The sequence below is a fragment of the Chiloscyllium plagiosum genome, chromosome 30 (genome assembly GCF_004010195.1).
Source record: "Chiloscyllium plagiosum isolate BGI_BamShark_2017 chromosome 30, ASM401019v2, whole genome shotgun sequence".
NCBI lineage: Eukaryota > Metazoa > Chordata > Chondrichthyes > Orectolobiformes > Hemiscylliidae > Chiloscyllium > Chiloscyllium plagiosum.
This window is the reverse complement of record NC_057739.1, coordinates 33254605-33280250: the sequence shown is the minus strand read 5'-3', so window position 1 is coordinate 33280250 and position 25646 is coordinate 33254605. Positions and strand designations below refer to the sequence as shown.

General features: G+C 42.1%; 1 protein-coding gene across 3 annotated transcripts in view; it reads left to right on the top strand.

The window, feature by feature from the left end:
* The first annotated feature begins 459 nt into the window (after nucleotides 1-459).
* Nucleotides 460-25646, top strand: part of LOC122564877 (disabled homolog 2-interacting protein-like) — a 684630-nt gene continuing 659443 nt past the window's right edge. Inside the window, exon 1 of one of the 3 annotated variants that reach the window (XM_043720268.1) lies at nucleotides 460-812. In XM_043720268.1, coding sequence (XP_043576203.1) covers nucleotides 737-812 — 76 coding nt within the window. In that variant the 5' untranslated portion in view covers nucleotides 460-736. Of the gene's footprint in view, nucleotides 813-25384; nucleotides 25520-25646 lie in introns of those variants that run through there. The other 2 variants (XM_043720274.1, XM_043720269.1) reach the window with 2 other exon arrangements.

Here is a 25646-nt window from a genome sequence, read left to right as displayed (position 1 = left end):
AGGGACGGACAAGAAAATGCTCGCCCAGCCAGCGAAGTCCCCATCCTATGTAAGAATAAAATCACAGCATTTCATTTCTTACTTCATATTTTCAACATTTAATTTATGCTTCGTAATCACGACTGGCTGCAGCCTGCAGTCATTTCCTGGAAGATATTAAAATGACATTTAACCTGCAGCAATATCAAATAAAGCCACGCACACTGCTGCCTGGACGAAATAGCGAAGACTCGTCTCTTTGACACATGGGACACACTACTGATTGGTTCTTCCGCTTGAAACCCACCCTATTATCGCATTTACGAATGGCTAAGGTGGTTATCAATCAGAGCACATGTGGAATTTGGTTGGGTATAGTGGCTGCCCATCAAACCGACTCCGCGCTCGTGATTGGGCTCTCCATCCGTTGATCTCCCCGCATCCTTCAATCAGATTGAACGAGGAAGGCGGGAGGCTGATCTACCCCCGCCCCTGAAGCGCGGAGGCAGGTGATTTAATTCGGAATGAATAAAAGGCGCTGACTTTGACGGAGGTTGGTGGGGAAATCTTTTAAAACTTCTTTTCGTTCGCCTCGCTGATTGAAGGAGAAGAAAAGAAAAAAAAAGGAAAAAAAAAGAAAAGGGGTCGAAGAAGGACGTCGAGTGTTTACTGTTGGTGTTTGGGTGTGGAGCGAGAGAGGACCGTTAGTCGAAGTCATGGTGATGTGAGGCGGCCACTCGGCGCTGACCGAGGTTCCATGGAGGCGATCATCGAGGGAGAGTCGCTCCTTTACTTTGCTGCCAGTTTGTACCAGGGTTGGCTCCGTGTTTACGGTGAGTCCTGTCAGGGAATAAGGGACATCGGGCTCGGGAGGGGGAGGGGGTGGGAATGTTAATGATGTACCGCCATGAGAATTCTCCACAGCGCAAAGTTTCTGCCGCTGCCCATGTGTGGATGACAGGTGCAGTCTGTCGCCTGGATCTTCCCATCCCTCCTCAAAACACAATAAAACATGACCAGCGTGAAGTTGCCTGGCCTCAGCACGTTGGCTTGGCGATTAATGTGAGGAAATCGGCAAGGTGCAAAAACGTACGTAAGCCCTATCCATTTGCTTTATTCCAACCTGATTTTTAGTTGTTGTGTCAAGCTGTGATTTTGCTTTAATCCCTGGGACAGTTCCCCGGGCGTGAGAGATTTGCCTCACTCCCGGGGCTGTGTTCTTCTTGGGTGTGGGAAGGATGCACGTGTGGTGGGAAAAGTGTGCACGCTGCTGTGGCACATGCTAAGTGCCAACACAGTGGTCAGATATAAATTGTCTGCGTGTTGTGAACCTAAGCAGGATGGGGTGCGTTTGAGGAGAAAACATGAGATGTTATCACATCTAGAATTGGACACGAGTCAAAGTATGGGCACAGCACATCAATCAGGGGATGTGCCATTGTTCAAACTGGATGAAGAATGTGTGCTAATCACTTCATATACTAGTTAGGTAAATCTGTTGGAGGAGACGTGAATGTTTTGGAGGCTTTTCAAGATGTGGAAAATGTGAAGAGTATGTGTGGGTGGTGCAATTGAATTGTGGGTGCGGTGTCAAGCTTGTAGTTTGGCCACTGAAGGCATGCATAGACTTTGAGGACACTAAGTGGCTCCTATGGGCATATGCTGTATGAAAAACACTTGGAGGTGAGACAGTGATCAGGTATAAGCAGTGTGTTTTAGCAAACCTTTGTTTCCTAGGCCTATTTTGGATGTTGTGCTAAAGCATATTAACACAAGATGTTGCATTTGCAGCCAAGGAACATGTTATCCATGTATTTAAGTGTTTGATTAACAAATTTTTATTCAGTTTTAGCACATTTCATGATTGCTAATCAAACACTGCTTTCTGTAAGAGCATTAAGAATCTTGGTCAACTGAACAAAATACTAAAATTAGTAACTGACAGATTGCATAATTGCTGATTTTAGTATATAATAAAAGCTTGGGAATGTTCTTGCTGTATTGCTAGTTTTTTTTTTGAGTGGATACTAGTTCTATCTTGTGTACCATGTATCTTAATCAATTATATATTGTCCAATTTGAGTTTGATTGCTTGCAAATATCCTGAGTCCTAAAGGAGTTGACTGATTTCTACAGGTCCATGGTGCCAGCCGCACTTCATACTTTGCATAAATTCATATTATTCACTTGTTAGCATAGTGAATGTTGACAGGCTGCATGATGAGGGACAGTAAGGGTTACTGTAAAAACTTTCATTTTTATATAGTACTTTTCAAAACTGAAGTGTTACAAGCACTGAAATACCTAAGTGTAACCATTTATAAGTAAAATGGGAACACACCAGACATGTGTATGCAGGAAGTACTTAAAATATTCTAAAAGTACAAAGGTGATTTGTGATAACTGTTAAGTACAATAATTTGCCCTTGTGAAATAGTGCCATGAGAAATTTTGCATCAAATGAGCAGGTAGCTGGAGTCTTAATGGAATATTATCTCATCTGAAAATGGCACCTCTGATATTGCAGCTCTCTCTCGGCACTAAAGTGTTAGCCTAGACACTTTGTTCAAGGTCTGGAGTGGGACTTGATGGAACATGTGACTCATGAGCTACAGCTGTCTTTCAGTTTAACAAAACTTAATCCTATTTTATGAATAAGAGGCTCAAAGGGATTGTATGTGATACATTATAGTGTACCAAGATTGAGATGGAATAATCAGAGACATCATGGCTTTTGGAAAAGAAAGATGAGTTTTGCTAACTTGATCAAAAGATTTTTTTAAATGTCACTAGCTTAGCTGAGGTTATCCCAATAGTTGATAACATTAGTTTTTTGTTTCAAAAAGCTTTTCATACAGTACCTCTTCTTAGTTTGCTTGTAGAATTTAATGAGAAGCTGTGACAGGATGTGAGTTTTTGGCTTAATGCTTTTAGGGATAGTTATTCTCAATCACCTATGGATCCATCTGGAGACCAGTTTCCAGTGGTGTTCCAAGGAAAGCTGTATTGGGGCCTTTTTGCTTTTTACTAACTTCATTAGCACCCTACATATAGAAGGAATCTTCTCATGGGTGATGCATAGATCTATGCAAGTCTTATGACTGAAGAAAACAAACAACTGCAAGCAGTCATGATCATGTTGTGGAGGAATAGACTGATTTTAGCAACCGATGTTGCATTGTGAAAAAGTGTGCACGTTGGTGTTCTGTGGATAAAAAATCTCTTTAGGGAACTGAACTAAAGCCTGGGAGATTCCAGTTTGAGTTTCTCAACCATTCTGAAGCTTAAGGTGACTATCTTGAAGAGATCAAGTGACCATCTTTCCTGGTAAGGAAAAGGATGCTGATCTTATATTGAAGAAGCTGTGCTAACTTGGATCAAGGCTGCCTGAGCGGAGAACGTTTCCATAACTGGCATAAATCCTGGCAGAGGCTAGGCAACAAGGAGTTCACCTGAAATGGATGGTTGGACCATCTCAAAGTGTAGCGTTGCAGGAATGACAGGTTCCAGAATATCTTGTCTGTGTGTATGCCAAGAATCTGGATTTGAATTGCAAGCAGAACTTGGAGGATCATTTGAGTTGAGCTGCATTTGGTGGATCTTTATGCTGGCTTTGGCCTAATGCCAACTGTGACCTGCCAACCAGAGCTATGGCCTCTGCTAGTACCCATGCTTAAGGTCAGAGGGTCAAAATACAGTCAGGGCCACTGAAAAGTGGAGGAAGGATCACTGGTTGACTGGACCGTCTTTGTGAAGAGTCTTCCTGGATTGCTGTGGTTTCCAAGAAACCAATATTTCTGTCTGCAGGATTTCCACAGTGGGAACTATTTTGACATGCTTCACACTCCTGAAGGTCAACGTGAACATCTCCTGAAGGTTATTTGACGAGAAAAGAGGTGAGGGCCCGTTTCCATCCTGTCTGCACCATTTTTTTTCCTGAACCAAGGAACTGAGCTGTTAAAATCCAAACGTACAGCCCCCATGTCCTGGCAGCAGACATCCTAATCTTCCTGGGAAGGTACATACTGCTTGAAAGAGGCAGTACCAATATAGTGGGGCCCCTGCAGAATCTTGACCAGCAAGTGGCAGGTCAAAGTGACCCTGAAGGTGAATGCTATGGTGAATCCTCCAGTTTCATGATTGGAGGGAGTTGAGACTTCCTAACAAATGGGACAGCCTAAGAGAATGTTGAACTTGGGAGGTCAGGGCATAGTGCAGTCTGCTGCTAAGTCACCCTCTACAGGAATTGCAAACAGGAAGTTCATCTCCTTTTTAAGGATTGTAAAAAGTCAAAGTGCTGCAACTGCTCTGGGGAAATGAGCCCTACCCAAGATGGAGAGGGCACCATATATGCTCAGATGGCCAGAAGTGGCAGTGAGAGCCATGGACACAAGACAAGTCACAACCCATCAGCAAATCTGAAATGAGGGGTGCCCAGAAGGTGGGACAGATTGGCAAGGAGGAAAAAGTAGCCAGTGTGGAAGCACATCAATCTAACCTCCACTTGTACAGGTGGAGTCAATGGAGGAGGAGGAAATTAAGGAGGCAGTGGAGTGAGTATCTGAGAAACAACTAAAGGAAAACCTATCAAGCCCCTCCTGTTCTACAGCAGAACTGAGGCAGCTGCATGATGAACACCAGCAGATTCTCTGAAGGTGTGTGGAGGAATGGCAACAGGCGCAGCACCATTTACAAGGAGAGGAACAGCTGCCAGCCTAGACACCAGACATTGTGAGGGAGTCACCTGAAGCCCAATCTCTACCTGTTGGGAACTAAGGGGTACCCACCACAGCTCCAGGCAACTGGAAGCAGTGACGTTCCAAGTTGGGAACAGAGCGCAATTCCTCTATTCTATTCAGAACGGAACCTTCCTGGTTTTGCTGTCACTGACACTGGATCAGGACAATTCCTCCAGGGAGGAACAAGATGGCTACCTCTGCACGGAGTGTCTAACAGGTCACTCCTCATGACACAAGAATACAGGGACTCCCCTGGTGACCAGACCATGAGTGAACAGGCCTTTTTGGTCTAAAGGGTAACTTTATGAATCTTAAATGAGTTTTAAAATTGCCTGTATTAATGTGAGCATTTTTACATCTAGTAATGTCAAAGCAGATCTTGCTTCTGCAGGAATGTGGGGTGCTGCATCTCAACAGCTGTAGGAAGTGGAGTTTACAGTCCCACAGGCCTACAACTTGGTCAGTGGGCAACATTTGCTGTTCACCTTGCCTGGTATTCTGCATTTTAAGGAGGCAACTTCACCCCCCAAGTTATGGAGTTGGTGGGCAGACACTTCTGAGCAGATATGTACTGAAATGCACCCTGAGACTAATTAACATGCATGTCCCAGTGGTAAAGAGTGAGTGGTTGGTTGTCCTACAGTAGCACTCATGGTTGCTAGCAATGCCCAGGCTGGTCATTCTGGATGGAGACTTCCAGTGCATCACCAATGCATCTGGATGGGTTGACAGCAAACCAACACCATGTCCAGATTCCTGACTTTGAAAGACTGTGTGCAGCTTGACTTCAGCATCCCTGCGGACAGCGCAGTGCAGATAAACCTGGATGCAGCCAGACCAGTCTAACCACTCGATGGGTTTCCTGTTTGTGTCCCACATGTCATCTGTCAGATCCACTAATGCCAAGCTGGTGTTCTTCTCTGACCACTGCCTCCTGCTGCTTGACTGTCACCTAACAACAGTCAACCAGCAGGCTGGCAAGGGAACATGGAAGCTGAATATGAAACTGTTGATCCCAGAAATGATTTGAAGTGTTGAAGAAAAAAAATTCTCCAGTTGGAGAGCCATGAAAGCCCTCTTCAGTCTCCATTGAAGTGGTGGAAAACTGTCAAGAGTAGCATTCCAAGAGGTTCTTTGCCTTCCAAGGTGTTTTAGAAGGCAAGAGACTGGGAAAACTCAAATCCACAAAAGGATGTGGCACCTACTCCTGCAGCAGACAATGGGGTTGATGCCACAGAGGGTCTCCAGGAGGTGAAGAGCCACCAAGCCTCTGCCAATGCCTCAGGCCTGTAGGGTAATCTTCTAGTCCAGCTCCACACTGTATGGAGCAGGATGAGATGTGCTTGCATTTCTTGCAGTAGTTCACAAGGAGAGCTCTGTGCTCAGCAGCCTGAAATAACATGGCTCAGTAATGTCTTCTCAGTCTGACATCCTGAGGATTAGCAAATCCTTTTAAGACTGCATGATATGAAGCCCACAGTACAGCATCCCAGTTGTTTCTATCCTCTGTCACAGAGCACATGGGAGGGGCTGGACCCTCTGGATGAGCTGACCAAGGCCATTGAGTCATCATCATTAAGAATAAAACTCCCAGGAGCAAGGGTATTCTGGCTGAGTTGTATTTGCCTCTGTGGGATTTGATTTGGCCAGGACCTGCTGGAGATGTACAACTTTGTTTGTTTGTTTCTTGTCCTGTGTTGTACAGAGCCTTTTGAGTCTATCAAGAAGGATGTGAGCCTTGGAGGGGTTCCTGCTGGTCACAGCTTCTCCTGTGCATCTGTGAGGTCACTTTTTTTTTCTGGTCTGGTGGCAGCATTCCGACCTGAGCATGTGCGACCAGTTCGAACTGTCCTTGGGAGCCAAGGTAAATCAAGGAAGAATAACATTCTCTTTGGGAACTGGGCCAACTGATCCTTTATCCCCTTCCCCAGCTGGACAGATTACCTGACAGCACTGGAATGTGTTTGAGGGACTGGGGAATATGCTAAATCTTGAGGTGCACATTGCCAAGATGAGGCAGAAATAACTGGGCTTTTGGAGTACCAGTTAGAATACTAGAGCTGGACAGCAAAAAAACCCTTTGGTCCCAACTTCTCTATGCCGACCAGATATCCCAACTCCATCTAGTCCCACCTCCAGCACCTGGCCCATATCCCTCCAAACCCTTCCTATTCATATGCCCACCCAGATACCTCTTTCTTTTAAAATGTTGCAATTATACCAGCCTCCGCCACTTCCTCTGGCAGCTCATTTTATACACATACCACCCTCTGTGTGAAGAAAGAATTGTCTCTTAGGTCTCCCACCTTTATTATACTTCCCCTCGCTCACCCTAAACCTATGCCCTCTAGTTCTGAATTCCCCAGCCCAGGGAAAAGACATGGTCCATGTATCCTATCCATGCCCCTCTTCATTTTATGAACCTCTAAGGTCACCAACACTCTAGGGAAAACAGCCCCAGCCTATTCAACCTCTCCTTATAGCTCAAATCCTCCAACCCTGGCAACATGCTTGTAAATCCTTTCTGAACCCTTTCAAGTTTAACAACATCTTTCTGATAGGAAGGAGACCAGAATTGCAATATTCCAACAGTGGCCTAACCGGTGTCCTGTACAACTGCAACATGACCTCCTAATTCCAGTACTCAACACTGACCAATAAAAGAGAGCATACTAAACACCTTTTTCACTATCCTATCTATCTGCTACTCTTTCAAGGAGCTATGAACCTGCACTCCAGGGTTTTGGTCAGTATCACTCCCTCTGACCTTACTATTAAGTGTATCAGTCTTGCTCTGATTTGATTTCCCCAAAATGCAGCATCTCATTTACTTAAACTCCATCTGCCACCTCTCAGCCCATTGGCCCATCTGGTCAAGGTCCTGTTGTAATCTGAGGTAACCTTTTTTTCCTCTGTCCACTACACCTCCAATTTTGGTGTCATCTGCAAACATACTAACTATACCTCCTGCTCGTATCCAAATCATTTATGTAAATGATTAGTAGATCCAGCACCGATCCTTGTGGCACTCCATTGGGCAAAGTCTGAAAAACAACTCTCCACCTCCACCATTACCCTCTGTCTTCTACCCTTTTTGGGCCAGTTCTGTATCCAAATAGTTAGTTCTCTCAGTATACCATGAGATCTAACCTTGCTAACCAGTCTCTCATTTGGAACCTTGACGGACATCTTAATGAAGTCCACAGATCATGTCCACCGCTCTGCCCTTATCAATCCACTCTGTTACTACTTCGAAAGATTCAGTCAAATTTGTGAGACATTTTTTCCTACACAAAGTCATGTAGACTATCCCTAATCAGTCCTTGCCTTTCCAAATGCATGTATATCCTGTCCCTCTGGATTCCCTCCATCAACTTGCCCACCACTGATGTCAGGCTCACTGGTCTACGCTACCTTTTTGTAAACAGTGGGACCACATTAGCCAATCTTCCAGCACCTCACCTTTTTTTGACCATCTGATATACAAATATCTCAGGGAGAGGCCCAGAAATCGCTTCCCTAGCTTTGCTGAGTTCGAGGGTACACCTGGTCAGGTCATGGGGACTTATCCACATCTTATGCGATTCAAGATATCCAGCACTTCCTCTGTAATGTAGACATTTTTTTTCAAGATGTCACCATCTGTTTCCTTACATTCTGTCTTGTCGTTTTCCACAGTAAACACTGATGCAAAATACTCACTTAGTATCTCTTCTCTCCTCCTGCCCTGCCCTTCTCCTGCAGTTCCACACAATGGCTGCCTTGCTGATTTGAGGGGCCCTATTCTGTCCAGTTATTTTGTCCTTAATGTATTTGTTTAAAAACCCTTTGGTTTTTCCCTTAACCCTAATTTGCCAAAGCTACCTCGTGTCACCTTCTTGCCCTCCTGATTTCCTTCAGTACACTCTTACTCCTTTTTATACTCTAAGGATTCACTCGATCTATCTTTCCTATACTTGACACATGCTTCCTTCCTTTTTCTTAACCAAATACTTTTTCTTTAGTCATCCAGCCTTTCCTTTCACCCTAACAGGAATATATTGTCTCTGGACTCTATCTCATTTCTGAAGGCTTCCCATTTTCCAGTCATCCCTTTACCTGTGAACATCTGCCCCCAGTCAGCTTTTGAAAGTTCTTGCCTAATACCGTCAAAATTGGCCTTTCTCCAATTTAGAACTTCAACTTTTAGATCTGGTCTATCCTTTTCCATCACTATTTTAAAGCTAATAGAATTTTGGTCGCTGGCCCCAAAAGTGCTCCCTCACTGACACCTCAGTCACCTGCCTTGCCTTATTTCCCAAGAGTAGGTCAAGTTTTGCACCTTCTCTAGTAGGTACATCCACATTCAATAGAAAATTTTCTTGTACACACTTAACAAATTCCTCTCCATCTAAACCCTTAACACTGGCAGTTCTAGTTTGTTTGATAAGTTTAAAATCCCCTACCATAACCATTCTATTTTTTCTTATAGATAACTGCAGTCTGCTTGAAATCTGTCTGTTTCCCTCTGACTATTAGGGTGTTTATAATACAATCCCAATAAGGTGATCATTGCTTTCTTATTTCTGTTCTATCCAAATAACTTCCCTAGATGTATTTCCAGGAATATTCTCCCTCCATACAGCAGTAATGCTATCCCTTATCAAAAATGCCACTCCCCCTCTCTTGTTCCCTTTTCTATCTTCCTGTAGCATTTGTATCCTGGAACATTACGCTGCCCAATCCCTGAGCCACGTTTCAGTAATTGCTATGATAGGGCATGGTTAGGAACATGGGACTAGGCTGAATTCATCTGCTTTCCTTATTGGGCCTCCTTACATTGGAATAAATGCAGTTTAATTTCAGTCCTACCTTTTTGTTCTCTGCTTTTGCACTTGCCTGCCCTAACTGCTTTAACTCATTACTTTTCTCAAGGATGTCTCAGTATTCCCATCAAGAGGAAACCCTCATACTCTTTTGATCTTCATTGGCCAGATAGGCAGGGCCTCCATGATCCTGACCTTGCCAAGTTCACTGTTTGCTATCGAACAGCCATGGAGCCTTCCATCCTACCAGTAATGATCCCTGCTCTTTGACAAGATTGTTCATCAGAACAGCACTGCGCTTTGTCAAGCTCATCTGTTTTTGAGGCTATTCTGCAAGAAAGTAAATCAGGCTTCCTAATATCATGCCTACCCCAATCCACTGCATATTCTCAATCACATTCTAGTTCTCAAATACTAGGTTTAAAGACATCAATACTTGAAGGCTCTCAAGATGAGCTTTAGCAGAGTAACCCAAGTCTGATGCATTGTATGAAGGAAAGGTAAAAGTAACAATTTGCAGTCTTAAATGTTAACACAGTTTTTGGGAACCCAGCTTACTGTGGATGATGGCTTAGGTAGAGACCATTAGCTATATTTGGATGGCATGAATCTTACAGTGAAGTGAAGTCAAGTTGTCATAGTCCCAGAGAACTATAGGACCTCTTTTCCTTTGGAGAAATACAACATGGGGAGTTTAACCTGAGGGTCATCATGCTTTGGGAAAGGGGCAAGATTCAAAAGCGATTCAATGAATGAATGCCAAATCCAGACACCAATCTACCTCCGGTACGAAAGCATAGTCCAATGAATATTGCTATCATTACATAGTTTTACTGTCCCTTCTGTGGTGAATCCCAGCAGGAAATGGCTGAAGCAACCAGATGACCAGAAAGGTTCTTGTAAATCTTCAAACTTTCTTTTCCCTTGAATTCCTTATCAGCCAGAAGGAGCAGGAATGCCTTCTCAAGCCCAATATAGCATCAACCAATCTCTGATTTTTGACCTTTTTTCCTTGTTATCTCTCTGGATCCATCTTACTAGTTTAAATCATCTGGCAAATCTCCCTGCCAATATATTAGTCCCCTTCTAATTCAGGTGTAATCTGTCCTTCTTGTACAGGTCACTTCTACTTCAGAAGAGATTCCAATTATCCAAAAATGTGAGTCCTTCTCCTCAGCCATGCATTCATCTGCTCTATCCTCCTATTCCTACCCTCTCTAGCTCGCAGCACAGGGAGTAATCCAGATATTACAGTACTACTCTTGACCTTTTTAAAATTCTCTGTATTTTCTCAAGAATCTCATCCTTTTTTTTCCCCTTCCTATGTCATTGTACACATTGGAGCCAATGGCTTCCTGCTGGGCCCTCATCCCCCTTGAGAACATTCTACACTCTGAGACATCCTTGATCCTGACACCAGGGCGGCAACACCATTGAGTGTTTTTGCTGCTGGCCACAACTATCTATACCTCAGACTAGAGTCCCCTAACACAACTGATCTCTTGAAACTTGGTGTACATATCATTGTAATACTGCCAGTCTCCATACCAGAAACTTGGCTGTTCTTGCTAATTCCCCTGAGAGTTCATCACCCTCTACATTTTCCAAAACTACCTACTTGTTTGAAATGGGGATAGCCACAGACGATTCCTGCACTGCCTACCTACCTGTCTTGCCTTTCCTGGAGTTAACCCATCTCTGTGACTGTGTATCTGCAACTTTTTTCCCTTACATTTAAATGCCATCCATCATGCCCTCCTTGCTTTTGAATTCCTCATTGCCTCGAACTGTCTCTCTAACTGATCCATTTGATCTGATTGGGTTTGCAGCCAATGGCATTTATTGCAGATATAATCCTCAGTAATACAAACACTCCCTGAACTCCCACATCCGACAAGTGCATATCGCTGTACTAAAGGCCATTTTTGCTTCTTTCAGTCTGCAGACCCAGAAAATAGCACCGTCTTATTCCTCAACAAAACACTGCTCCAGGCTAACTTGATACTTATGGCTTATATTTTTAAGTCTAATCAAGATACATATTTCAATAAAACATAACATCAAGAAAGAACCCACTGTATTTACTACTGCAGACTTATTGTAAAGCCACACTTAAATGAATAGTTTTATCTGTTTGTGCTGTAACCTCCCCAGAAGGTTCCTTCAAGATTAGTTGTGAATTTCACTGTTTTGTTAATCTTCCCAGACTCCATCTGATGTGTAGTGATATGCGAATTCAGACAACTACCTAGGGTTTCGGTCTCTGTGAAAATCTGGTCATTAGGTGTGCTGCACTCTGTTCATGGTGTAAGTCTGGCCCACTCCCAGAACCTGCACTGTTGCAGTCAGCAGAGCCATCTTTCTCTTGAGGTCCAACATAACTGTCTGCAGGGACCACATGTACAAATCCTCTGGATGGGGGAAGGGTGGTGTGGAAGAAGCAACCCAGTGCTGCCCTCATCCTCATGGCCTCTTTTCTTTGTGTTGCAGCATCAAGCTGTGCGTAGACCCTTATAGTGACACTTGGTGCTTGTGTACCATATACTGAGTTTCTACCTGAAGCTGGTGTTGCGAAGGATGGGTCTGACCTTGTTGCAGTTGGACTGTTCCGTATCACCTTTTCATTCATGGAGAAATTTGCGAGGATTAGTGGTCAAAAAGACATTTTTTTTGATCAGGAAGTGTTCAGCATTTGGCATCCTTGAGACCCTGTGGGAAAAGGAGAGGATAGTCTGCTTGGGGAACAATCAGTCATTTGGCAGAATGCCTCATCACCAGAACTTTCCAACAAGCATTGGGACATCACTTGGCTGATGGTGAGCTGGACGGTACCTGTGAGATCAATCTTCTATGCCCAGACTCTCTAAACACCACCTGTGTTTCAAGCAGTTCTGGTTTGGGGGCAGGGGGAGGTGGGAAGAGGAGATGAGTTGGAGACTTGCGTATCTACCTTCTGGAATGCAGCTTTTGCAAAAGTCGGGAGAAAGATATAATGGTTTTTGTCAAGGTTTGTCCTGAGCAGCTCTGTCGATTCCCTGAGACAAATGTTGACTATACCTGGAGGACCTGTTGACTATACCAATTTGGTCTCCCCAAAACTTGTTGGCCCTTCAGAGCAATGAGTTGACCTCGACCTCAACCAAGTGTTGCAGTCTGGCAAATTCTAAGGTCTAGGACTACACCCTGAAGGGGCAGCTGCTGCGAAGGTACAGTGGGGAAAGACCACCGTCCAAGTTAATGGAGTCCATTCAGTTATTGAATTCCTCCTCAACCCCAATGCTTCAAACATAAATTTTACTTGTACAAAATTATACTATTTTTGAGTTTGGCTTATGACTCTATCCAGCAAACAATATTTGTTTGTTCATATGCTGTACAGAATCAAACATTTAGTGACAAAGTAAATACCTTTTTTCTTTTTTGGAAATAAAAGTACTTGTTTCATAAAAATCACCTGGTAATTTTTGTCCTTGTGAGCACTCTGGGCACTGTTACAGGCAAGCAGCTATGTCTGCATCTGATCCTGGCTACTAAATATAACTTCGCGTCAACATCTTCATTTTATATTCAGTGGCAACTTTTTTTTGCTTTGGACAATCACTCTTGTCATCCTCTTACTGTGACCTGGTCTCTCTGGGTCGAAAATAAAGGTTTCTGGTCTGGTTTTCTCTCCTCGTCACCAGCCGTTTCAGTTTTTTTTGCCAGGACTGGATAGTGTCAGCTGTGACTGGAAGTGTCCAGAAAATTTTAATCATTACGGACTCTTCCAGTTGCAGGACCACTGGTGTATCTGCCAGTGGGAAATAGCGCAAGTTCAGTGCATTTACAATTTCTACGGCCTCCTGGATGGTGTTCTAACTTCTACATAGCTGTGGGCTCTAATATTGGCTGATTTCTGCCTGAAGCAAAGAGTGGCACTTTCTTGTCGTCCTCCTTTAAGTAGACCCAGTAGGGGTTTGTGGTCTGTTATTACAAATTAACACTCCAAGGTATTGGTGACTCTAAATATGACCAAGCCTGCCTTCTCTAGCTGGGCATAATTACATTATCAGCCAAAATCTGGGGAGCATATGCTCTTGGGCATTCCTCTCTCTGGCCCACTAAATAAGCTAAACTACCTATATGAGAAAGCATCGCATGTTAAAACAGGATCTCACTTCAGATCATTAGTGTATCAACATCTTAAGAGGATGATCGCTTTTGGGGAAGTGAAGAAACAGCTGTAGCTTGTCCTTGACTGCTTCCAAGACTGACCCTTTTTTATAGAAGTTGATGCAAAGGTGCCAGGATGAAGGCAAGATTATTTATGAACTTCCACCAAAAAGAGGAGGAACTAAGCTCCAGTACTGGAGCTTAAGAGCCGGGGACATTTTTTTGATCACCCTCCCTCTATCTTCAACAGGTGTAGCTCAGTCTTGGCTACTCTGTAGCCTAAGTAGGTCACTTGGGGTACCTGGAACACACCCACCTTTTTTTTTCTACTCCTAAGGCATACATCTTCCTGGGGGAAGTGTCTAAGGACTATGTCAAATTTCTTTATGTGCTCCTTTATTGGTCTTCTGTTACTAGCACTTCATCTAGATAAATGGCTACGTGGAGTAAAGGAGTAGACTTTTTAAAATGTTCTCCATTGTCTGCTGAAATTTTGTAGGCGTTGAAAATGCCCCAAATGCCAGTCTTGTGTATTGGTACAAATCCTTAATGGGCATTAATTGTTAAAAATAATTCCAAGAATCCACATCTAACCAGAATTGCAAGTACACATTGCTCATGTCCAGCTTTGTGAAGGACAGCCCCACCAACTTCTCTTGCAAATCCTATCAGAGGGATTGGATTATTCAGTTGTGAAAATGGGTACATCTGATTTGCTTGACATCACCACAAGGCAAATGGACCTGTGCAAACCATCCTGAAAACTGGACTGGTTTGATTCCTACTCTTTTTCAGACTTTCTGCCTGTAATTTTGCTTGTAAGGCAAATGGCACTGGGTGGACCTTGCGGAATTGTGCATTTGCTTCCTTGTCAACTTACAAGGTGGCCTTGGCTCCTTTGATAGTCCCCAGACCTTCCTGGAAAGCGTCTAGGTATTTAGAACTTCACTCAGGCAGCCATTTTCCTAATTGCAAAATGTTGAGCCAATCTAGGTGAATCTTTCTCAATCAATTTTGCCCCCATCAAGATTTAGGCCTGAACTTTTTGCTAAGTCAGTGGTAACTGAATCAACTGCTTCTCATAAGTGACCAGAACTGAAGTTGTAACCTTCTCCTGTAAAGGTTCCCCAGCTTAGGTTCTCTGCCTAAGAGTTGGAGTCCAGTGCAAATTTTGGTAAAGACTGGTTCTGTGGTCTCTAACATATCACTAACAACTGTGCTGTTATTGACCTCCATTAAAACCAGGTGACCATTCAACCAGAAGCTATTTGATTTGGTCAGCAGTATCCAAATCAGAACAATCTTTTTAACTGTTTGGAACCAGATGTAGATGGACTTTACAGGGTGTGTACTCCCTGGATACCAGCTGAGGTTTCACTCCATTTAGGTCCAGTTGGACTCTGCTGTCTTGTCTGCATACCGACAACAACTAGAATGGCTTGCTGGCTGAGATCCTGAAGAAAATTTTAAACTGTCTGGCTGAAGCTTGGTTTTGGTGGGTGCTGTATATATCACATCAGTGTTTGACACTATGATCTTTTCGCTATAAATTGTCCTACTCCACTAGCTACCTGACAGTGAAGAAGCAGCTCTCCAAAAGTTTGTACTTCCAAATAAACCTGTTGGACTTGTACCTGGTGCATTGAGTTTTAAACTTTGTCCACCCAGTCCAACACTGACACCTCCCCTTCATTAATGTTTTTAAGGCAGAGGTAGTTAGATCCTTGTTAAACAAGGGGGTGAAAAGGTTGTCAGGAGTCAGTAGGAATGTGGGCTTGAGGTTACAATGAAATTATCCATGATTTTAGTAAACTCAGGCTAAATAACCTCCTCCTCATTCTTGTGCTTGTGTATAAATTATGATTTTATAGTGTAACTGTTGTAGTGATTATCTACAGTTGCTTAATTTTGTGGTGCTTAAAATACTCACCTCCACAAAATGAATGTATGGAGGAAAATTGATTTGTGAATTGCTGATTGAAATGAAGTATGCTGATCATGTTTGTGAACGATACCTGGGACTTTTCAGCTTGCTTAAGGATTTGTTGTGAATGATTTTAACCAAAATTGTATATCAACAAAAGCTCTTGCTTCTGCAGTGGCAGTTCCATCATTCTGATTCAGATGTGAGACCAGTAGCTTTCATGACAGCATATCAACCATGCTGATGATAAAGCTTGTTCATGATCATGATTTAGTGCCTGTTGATTTTTGCTGCTTCAAATTTTATAGGTTAAAGACCTGAGCTAGCAGCTTTTATGAATACATAAATGAATATAACAATGTTCATATTTGAAAATAGTTTTGGAATGTTTTAATGAAACTTCAAAGGATGCTGAATGATTTAATACATGGAATTATGGTGGTGGTTTCAACTTGGTGATTTGTGTGCTTGCCAATACGCAGCAAACCTGGGTGTAATGACAGTATGTTTTTTGGCTTTTTAATATAACCTTTTTTTGGGGTTCCTGACCAATTAGTTCAAGTAGGTCTACTAACAGTCCACTTCAATTGCTCTTTTTTTAAAGGGCTGTTGTGAGAATATCTGTTCAAGTCTAGTTGAGACATTTCTCCAGAAGAAACTGGAGCAATGAATTTCTGAAATGACAAGACTGCAGCTTGCTTCACAGATGCCTCTCTAGAGCTCTTTGTTTCTCTCCTAATTTGGACTAGCTTCTGTCTTGCTCTTAACCCCAGCTGTTCAGCTACCTGACAACCAAGTTGTTGGTTGCACAGTGTTGGCAGACTTTTTTGGTTTGTGGACTAGGGACCAAATAAGATTCATAAATAGCTGCATTTGTAAACAAGTCCTCTGCTCCAATTCATCTACAGATTGCTGGAACTCGAAGATACAAAACAGGGTAAGAACCTCTCTAAGGAGAGAGTTTTCCCTGTTGACGGGATGAAGAAATGCTATCTTCCACAAGTGTGGCTGATTTAGTTCAAGGAGATTAATAAAATAAATGTAGTGCCAATATCATGGACACAGGTTTGGTGTTAGGGCAGGATAGATGTATGTAATGTTATGACCTTCAAGAACAGTAATGTTTAAAAAGAACAAATGTGAAATCCTAGTTAATTACTGAGAATGAAATGACAAAACTTTATGCTTTTAACACTAAACTAGACAAAAGTCAAATCAAGTAAACACTTATCATGGTAACCACCTATACTTTTCCTCAGACGAGGAAGTTTAATATAGATTCAGACTAAGTGTGCCCGACTATGAATTACTGTTGAGATTTTTCAATTTTTACTTAACTGTGGACTGAAATGAAAAGGAACGGTTTTAAAGCCAGGGATTTACAAACATTATTAAATTCCTTGCTTCCAAGGCATGAAATAATTTGCATCAACCCTGTTTGGATCTTTTTTGAGTTCCAGCAATTTGCAGATGAACTGGAACCAAGGAATTGTTTACAAATGCAGCTTTTTATGATTCACACTTTGGTCCCTAGTCCACAAACCAAAAGTCTGCCAACACTTGCAACCAAGTTGTTGGTTGCACAGGTAGCTGAACTGCTTGGGCTGTGAGCAGCACAGAAGATAGTCCAATTAGGAGAGAAACAAAGATCTGCAGCAACCAAAAACTGTCTCTCTCTGCAGCAAGCCATTTTAAAACTGAAGAAAACCAATGTATTTCATCAGTTGTTTTGCACAATGTGACTGTGACACTAGTGAGTCAGTGCCTGTGTCTCTTGCAAACCAGTGGAAGCATTCGGCATTTGTGAAAAAAGGTTAAGAGACCCTGTTCAAGTGAGCAAGAGCCAATGCCACAGATCTCTTGACTCCTTTTGAGTAGAGGAGTTGGGATGTTATGTTGAGGTTGTACAAGATGTTGGCTAAGTCTTGTGTACAGTTCTACTTGCCTTCCTATAGGAAGGAGCCTCCTAATTAAATTGGGAGAGGAGTCAGAAAATATTTGCCAAGATGTTGTCAGCAATGGCTTTTTTGCATCATGAAGATAAGACTTTCTTCACTGGAGGATAGTGAGTGGTGACTTCTTTTTTAAACCGATTTATAAAATCATGAGGGGCATGAGTAAGGTGAATAGCAAGGGTCTTTTCCCTAGGGTGGGGGTAGTTCAAAACTAGAGGGCATATTTTTAAGGCGAGGAGAAAAGTTGAAGACATGAGGGGCAACTTTTAACACTGTGGATACAGGTACAGTTACAACATTTAAAAGACACTTTGGTTAAGTACATGTATTGAAAAGTTTGCAGAGAGATGGGCCAAATGCAGGAAAGTGGGACTAGTTTAGAAAGTGGGACCATGGTCAGTGTGGACGAATTGGACTGAAGGATCTGTTTCCATGCTGTATGACTCTAGGAACAAAGACTATGGGACTGTTTTCGCAGTTGTCTCTTTGTCCATGTGGATTTTTCTTTGTGTAACAGAGCTTCTAGGTTTTACTTAATATTTTAGTTTAATTACTTACCTGTATTTTAGAATCTAATGACCTGTAACATAGTGATTTCTTAACGGTCCATATTTTTTTAAATAACTTTTTGGATCTGAAAATCAGTTTAGGGATTTTGCATATTTCTTTCAAAACCTTAACTTTTGTGATGACTCTGACAGGGCTTGATTTACAATGCACTACCCCCAGTAAGTAATGATGCCATATTTAAATGGCAGCTAAAGACTGATCTTGCAAACTTGGCTTGTAAATCTGTCAAAACTTTTTTAAAACTGTCTTTAGAAATTAAGAAATGTTCTTTTTTTTTCTATAGTTATGCATAATTTCATGTTCTTGGTCTTCACTTAAATAACAGATGTCTGCAGAACCTCCTCCACTCTGCTTATGGCAGTCTGGATAGTGGAGATCCACCAGTGTTATTAACTTTAGAGTCATTTAGACAATAGAAAATCTATTCCAGCATGCCAGTAGTCTGCTCTATAACATTGTGCAGTAGCATGGGTTTCTTTATATAAGTTGTGCATAGGGGTCAAACAGGTAATCGGTGGATGATTCTTGAAACCAAATGGCAACTTTTTGTGTCTGTTCTCAGTCTGTGGATCTAGCCCCTGTCTTCAACCTCTCTGTGCAGCAACACAAATCCATTATCTGAACTCTGGCTCTATATCCTCTATCAACCAGTTTCAGTCTCATGGTTTTTTCCAGTTTTCACTTCAGAATAAACCAGAGGGTATAATTTGTCCTTTCAGTTTCCCCATTTTCAATTAGCATCTGTCTCAAAGATTTGAAACCACAGACTTCATTGCAGCATTTTGAAATAATCGCAAGCTTACTTAAAGGACCTTTTTTTTTTTTTGAAAACCCTGCCCAAGCACCAAATTCCCACTTGGAATCAAATTCCCTTGTTTTGTAAACCAGATTACAACAACTGTTTGTTTGTTCTAGCTCTAAACTTACACCCTAGCTCCCTGAGTTTTCTGCCTTAGATCTCCACCTTACTTCCTACCTATGTTATTGGTTCCTATGTGGACCACAACTTGGGGCTGCTTCCCCTGCATCTCAAGGATCCAGAAAACCCAATCAGAGACATCGTGAACTCTGACACCTAGGATGCAGTGCACCAATCTGGAGTCTCTCTCGTTCTCACTTAACCACCTAAGATAGTTGAAAGTTGTATATGGAATCTGAGGACGTAAGGGAAGCACGTGATGAATACTTTTAATCGGTATCCATCCTTTTGGAAAAGGGAAATGTTAGTGAGAATAAAGATACAATCTACAAGATTAGGTGGGATTGGGGTTAACAGGTTTTAGCAATCTTGGAAGGTCTGAAAATAAGATTCCTATCCAATGGAATTTATCTTCCGATTCTCTGGGAAGCCAAGGAGGAGATTGCAGAGCCTTTGGCTTTGATCTTTATGTCATCATTGTCGACAGGAGTAGTGCCAGAAGACCTGGAGGATAGCAAATCTTCCCTTATCCAAGAAGAGGAATCCGGACAACCCTGGTAATTATAGGCCAGTGAGCCTTACTTTGGTTGTGGAGAAGGTATTGGAAAAGATGATAGAGGATTTATTATCATCTGGAAAGGAATAACTTGATTAGGAATAGTCAACACTGTTTTGTGAAGGGTAGGTCATGCCGCTCAATTTTTTTTTATTATTGAGTTTTTTTGACAAAACAGATGGGCGAAGGTAAAGTGGTTGTATATATGAATTTCAGTAAGGCATTTGATAAGGTTCCACACTATAGGCTACTGCACAAAATATGGAATTTTGGGATTGAAGGTGATTTTAGCGGTTTGGATCAGAAATTGGCAAGCTGAAAGACAACAGTGGGTGGTGGTTGATTGGAAATGCTCATCCTGGAGCTCAGTTATCAGAGGTGTGCCACAAGGATCTGCTTTGGGTCCACTGTTTTCAGTTCCATAAATGATCTGGATGTGGGCATAGAAGGATAGCTTAGTAAATCTGTTAACACCAAAGTAGGCAGAGTTGTGGATAGTGCAGAAGGATGTTGTGGGTTATAGAGGGACATAAGTTGCAGAGCTGGGCTGAGATGGCAAATGGAGTTTCATGCAGAAAAGTGAGGTGATTCACTTTGGAAGGAGTAACAGGAATGTAGAGTACTGGGCCAATGTAGGTGAAGAGATCTGTGTCCAGGTGCATAAATCCCCAGAAAGTTGCCACCCAGCTTGATAGGGTTGTTCAGAAGGCGTATGGTGTGTTGGTGTTTTTATATTATATGATTGAGTTTCGGAGCCACTAGGTCATGCATCAGCTGTACAAGACAATGGTAAGGCTGCATCTGGAGTATTGCATGCAGTTCTGGTCACCGTATTATAGGAAGAATGTGGAAGCTTTGGAAAGAGGTAGGAGATTTACTACGTTGCCTGGTATGAAGGAAGGTCTTATGAGGAAAGGCTGAGGGAACTGAGGCTATTTTTCATTGGAGAAGGTTGAGAGGAGACTTAATTGAGACGTATAAGATAGGCTCTCACTGTCCAATCTTTCACCTTGGATGGTGAAGGCTAACGTGAGGGGGCATAGCTTTAAATTGAGGGGTGATAGATTTAGGACAGATGTTGACATAGTTTCTTTACTCTGGGCATGGAACGGCCTACCTACAACAGTTGTAGACTTGACATTTAAGGGCATTTCAGTGAGCATTGGACTTGTGGATAATGGAACAGTGTAGGTTAGACAGGCATCAGATTTTCATAGGTCGGTGTGACCGAAGGGCCTGTAACATTTTATGTTCTATATCTTCAGTGTAGTCTGGTGTGGTTTAAAAGGACAGCACACTTTTTTTTTTCCTCTTTCAGCTGTCTGTGTCTCTGGTAATAAGTTGAGCGCACATGAAATCGTGTCTGATATTTGAGGTAACCCACTGTTCCAAATACATTGAATCACCAGGATAAATCAAGAGATGGTTATTGGCCCTCTTGTGGCAGGCTGGTAGTGTCCCTACCTTGACCCAGGAGTGGCAGGTTTAGGTCCTACCTCAGAACCATGGAATCCCTACAGTGTGAAGGCAGGCCATTTGACCTGTTAAGTCTGCACCACCCCTCTGTAAAGCATGCCACCCCATACCTGTAACCCTGCATTTCCCAAGGCTAATCCACATAGTCTGTACACTACGGGGCAATTTAGTATGGCCAATCCACCTAACCTGCACATCTTTGGACTGTGGGGGGAGATTTGAGCACTGAGAAAACCCACGCAAAGACTGAGAATGTGCAAACTCCACACAGTCTCCAGAGGGTGGAATTGAACCTGGGTCCCTGGCACTGAGGCAGCAGTGCTAACCACTGAGCCAATATGTTGCTTTCAGCCACCTGCTCCAGAGGAGTGTTGTAATATCTGTAAGCAGATTGTTTAGAAAAATAAGTTTTTAAATTTAAAAAAAAATTTTCAAGGACCGTCCACTGGTCTGGTTGACTCCTGTGTACAAGTTATGAAAAGAAATCCATGCAGAGCAGACTATTGGCATGTTGAAATAGCTTCTCTACTGTCTTGCTGTGCAATATTCAAGAGTAGCTATCAAGGTTCAGATTGGCCTGTAGTATGCAGAACCTTGCCACCATAAGTGGATAGGGCTTGTCCTGAGCTATATGGTGAGTAGCTGAAGAAGAAAAGCATGAGGTCATCAATACTCAACATAACTCCATTTTGATCTTTAAATGAGAACCCCAAATTCTATTTCAGAGAGAACAATATTCCTTCACCTCAGTTTCCCATTTACCAGCAGTCTCACACTTTACCCTTCCCTTTTATCACTGACCAAACCAGTATCAGTTTGGCACAAAGCAAAACTATAAAAGCCAGCACAAGAAGATTACAAACTAAACTGAAAATGTTCCACTAGGCATACAGTCAGTTAAACTTTGTTTGCTTAATACATGCCTTGGTGCTCTGTGGTACCGTGCCAGATGCCATGACACAACTGGTGACTTTCATTGGGGGAAGCTGTAGACCGCATTGAAAAATAACTATTAAACTGCTACCATTCAAACACCTTTTTATAAATCGTTGTGTTGGGAGGACTGAGTTTGCTAGACTACTGTGTCACCCTGCAAAACCTTTGAATCCAGGAATCCACACTGGTGGCAGCTAGCTAAAATTTTTAATCTGAGTTTTCACTGTTGTAGCAAATTTCTTTGTTTTTGAAATCTCCTCCCACAAAGGTGCTAATAGACTTTTTTCACCACAAAATTGTCCTCTAGATTGTGTATATTTTGAGAACTGTACTCCACCATACTTATTGACATTGATCGCAGGCATCCCAACAGGTAACTTGCTGTTCCAACTATTTCATTGTGACGACCCATCTGTTCTTTTGTAGGTTAATCCATTGAAGTGCTGGAGTGCTCTGCAGCAAAGCTGAATATGATGACACCTGTGCTATCCTTGCCTCCCTTCTCTGGAGGCTCACGCTTTGCAGGATGTTTCACCTACATGCAAATCCTACTACCATGCTATCCTTAAATTATGCTTTGTATCAATCCCTGACTGCGTCATGGCTATCTTTTTTCTTTCTCCATACCCTGGCTGGTTTGCACAAAACTACGATGTCCTCCTAGAAATGGAGTGCAGCAACTTGATATTAGAGCCATTATATTTACACCACCTGCAACTTGTAAATCAGGTTTTTTCCTCTTTTTTTTGAGATGTGGTTATTGGTGAGACCAGAATTTGTTGTCCTTGAATTAAGTAGTTTAGTAGGATATTTCAGAGTACTGAAGAATCACCACATTACTGTAGGTCTGAATTTGCATTTTTGCCAGACTAGTAAAGATGGCCAATTGCCTTCCCTCAAGGGCATTTAGTGTACCAGGCATGTTTTCTACAGCAATAGATAGTTGTCATGGTCATATCTAGAAAGATATTCTAGATTTATTAATGGAACATATGAACATAATAAGAATAGGCCACTTGGTTGTTCAGTAAGTCAACTCTATATATTCTTGCGTATCCCCAACAATCTTTATTCCCTTGTTAATCAAGAGTCTATCCGCCTCTGTCTTAAAAAAATAAGATTCTGCATTTGCCTTTTAAAGAAAGATAATCCCAAAGACATTCAGCCTTCAGACAAAAATGTTTCCTTGTGTTTTCAATGGGTGATCCCCTTTTTTATTTTTAAATGAGAACCCCAAATTCTCAATTCTCCCACAAGCGGAAATGTCCTTTCAACCAGTCAAGTCCTGTCAGGATCTTATGTTAACTCACTTCTGACCTTTTTTCTCTGCTTCAGAGGATACAGGACCAGTGTAGTCTTTCTGTTTTAGAAGGCAATTCACTCATTTCCATTTAGTCTGGTAAACCTTTTTTGAACTGCTTCCAATACAATAACATCCTTTCATATGTATAATGGTCAGTACAGAAGACCGTACCCGAGATGGGATCTCACCAATGCCTTTACAACGGAAGCATAACCACCCTACTCTTGCATTTCTATTTCCATTGCAATAAAACCTAACTTTTTTTTTGTTAGCTTTGAATTCAAGTTAGTGGTGGAATTTGAATCCATGTCTGAGGAAGAGCATTACTAGCCAGTGTCATTGCCACTTCTTTTTCAGCTGCCCCTAAAGAGTCTGGATGCAGGTGAAATGTGTAGTGAGAAGCACAATGAGGATACGGTTGTCTTTTATTTGTTTCTCTGCTGACCCTGGCTTTGGCAATGGATATTTCAATTATGGCTAATGTTCCTTCCCCCAAGGAGGTTAGTGTCCATCTCTCGTTAGTTCCTGCTACTTCTGGTGATATCTTGCCTTATCCAGCAAGAATCTATATCCTGTAATCTGAGTGATGTGCCTCTCCTGCTTAAATAGCTGGTTAGTATGGGTGACAATTGCAGCAGTGCTAAGTGTGAGGACATAAAGATAATATGCTCTGATGAAGGGCTTATGCCTGAAACGTGTACTCTCATGTAAAAAATTGTTTGATATTTTGTTTAAAAACCTCTAAGTAGCGATTACAAATTTCTGAACAAACCTTTGCATTGAGAAGAAAATAGATACAAATTTTGAGTTAGTCTGAAAGATCATTCATCAAGTCATTTAAGCTAGCTTGTTTTACAAATGGATTATATAAAACCTTACTGGATAAGGGTGCTGTGCTATATTTGAGGAACAATAATATATAATTGAGAAATGGTATAATTTTCAAACAAGGAAATATAACATTGGAAATTACTAGATTAAGTGAGCTGGGAATTCAGAACAAATTGTTTAATAAAACACAGCAAAAATTGATAGGTTTGACTATATGTAAATATAATTGTGTATTTTGCCACTTTCCCAGAATGAAGGCTATCTTAATTGTTGAATTTTATTTTTTTAAGTGATGTGCAAATTAAACAAGGTGAGTGACTTGTTCGGGTATGAAATGTACTGCCTGGAAATAGAGGTAGGTTCAATTGAGGCAGGTATGTTGAGCTGAATGGCCACCTTCTGCACCATCATAATTCTGTGACTGAATGTAGTTCATCCTTTATAAAGACCACCATTGAATCATTCATGAATGTCTACTCTATCTTGCCAAAGAAAGGCAAACAATTGAGTAGATATTTTCCAATCAACTGATTTCAGATGTCCCACTCCTCTAGAGCAGGTGGGACTTGAACTCGGCTCAGAAGGAGGGACCTTACCACTGCACCACAAAAGCCCTCATGCACACAATACACATCACTTCACTTATCACTTCAACAGTTGGTAGTTTGAGAGAGAAGTTATTTCTGCTGTATTACTCTACCTTTTTTGAACTAAAGTAATAACATGACAGACACCTGAAGGATGCCCTCATAAGTATAGGATACAATGCTCAACTCTTCAATCACCAATTACAATGTCCCACAGTGAGAAACTGTAATCTCCTCCTCAGGAGACAGACACTGGATGCGACCAGTAGGATACCCTTCATTGCCCAGTACTTCCCTGGTGCAGAGAAACTTTGCAGCCTGCAACACATTATTGATGAAGATGTGCACCTCACAAAGAACTTCCCTATGCCTCCGCTTGCCTTTAACAACTGTAAAACTTTAAACAGACCATTGTTCGCAGCAAACTGCCAGCCTTCAGGACAACATCAACTACGAAACTGTACATCCCTGTCCTTGCAATCACTGCAAGATGTGTCCATATCGACGTGGATACCACCATTGCACATGAGGACACCACCATGTACATGGTAGGTACTCTTGACCAAAGGGTCTGTTTCCAAGCTGTACATCTCTATGACTATGACTCAGCCAATGTTGTCTATCTCATATGCTGCAGGCAAGGATCCCAAGAGGCATGGTACATTTTGAGACCAAGCAGCTGCTACGACAATAGATGGATGGACACCATGCAACAATTGCCAGACCGGGATGTTCCCCCCTGGTCAGGAATATTCTGCCTCTGATCTTTGGGTGACTGCCCACCAAGGTGAGCTTTGGGGTACGCAACAATGCAGAGTGGCTGAGCAGAGGCTGATAGCCAAGTTTAGTATCCATGAGGTTGGCATCAACCAGGACCTGGGTTAATGTCATACTACAGGTGACTCCACTACAGC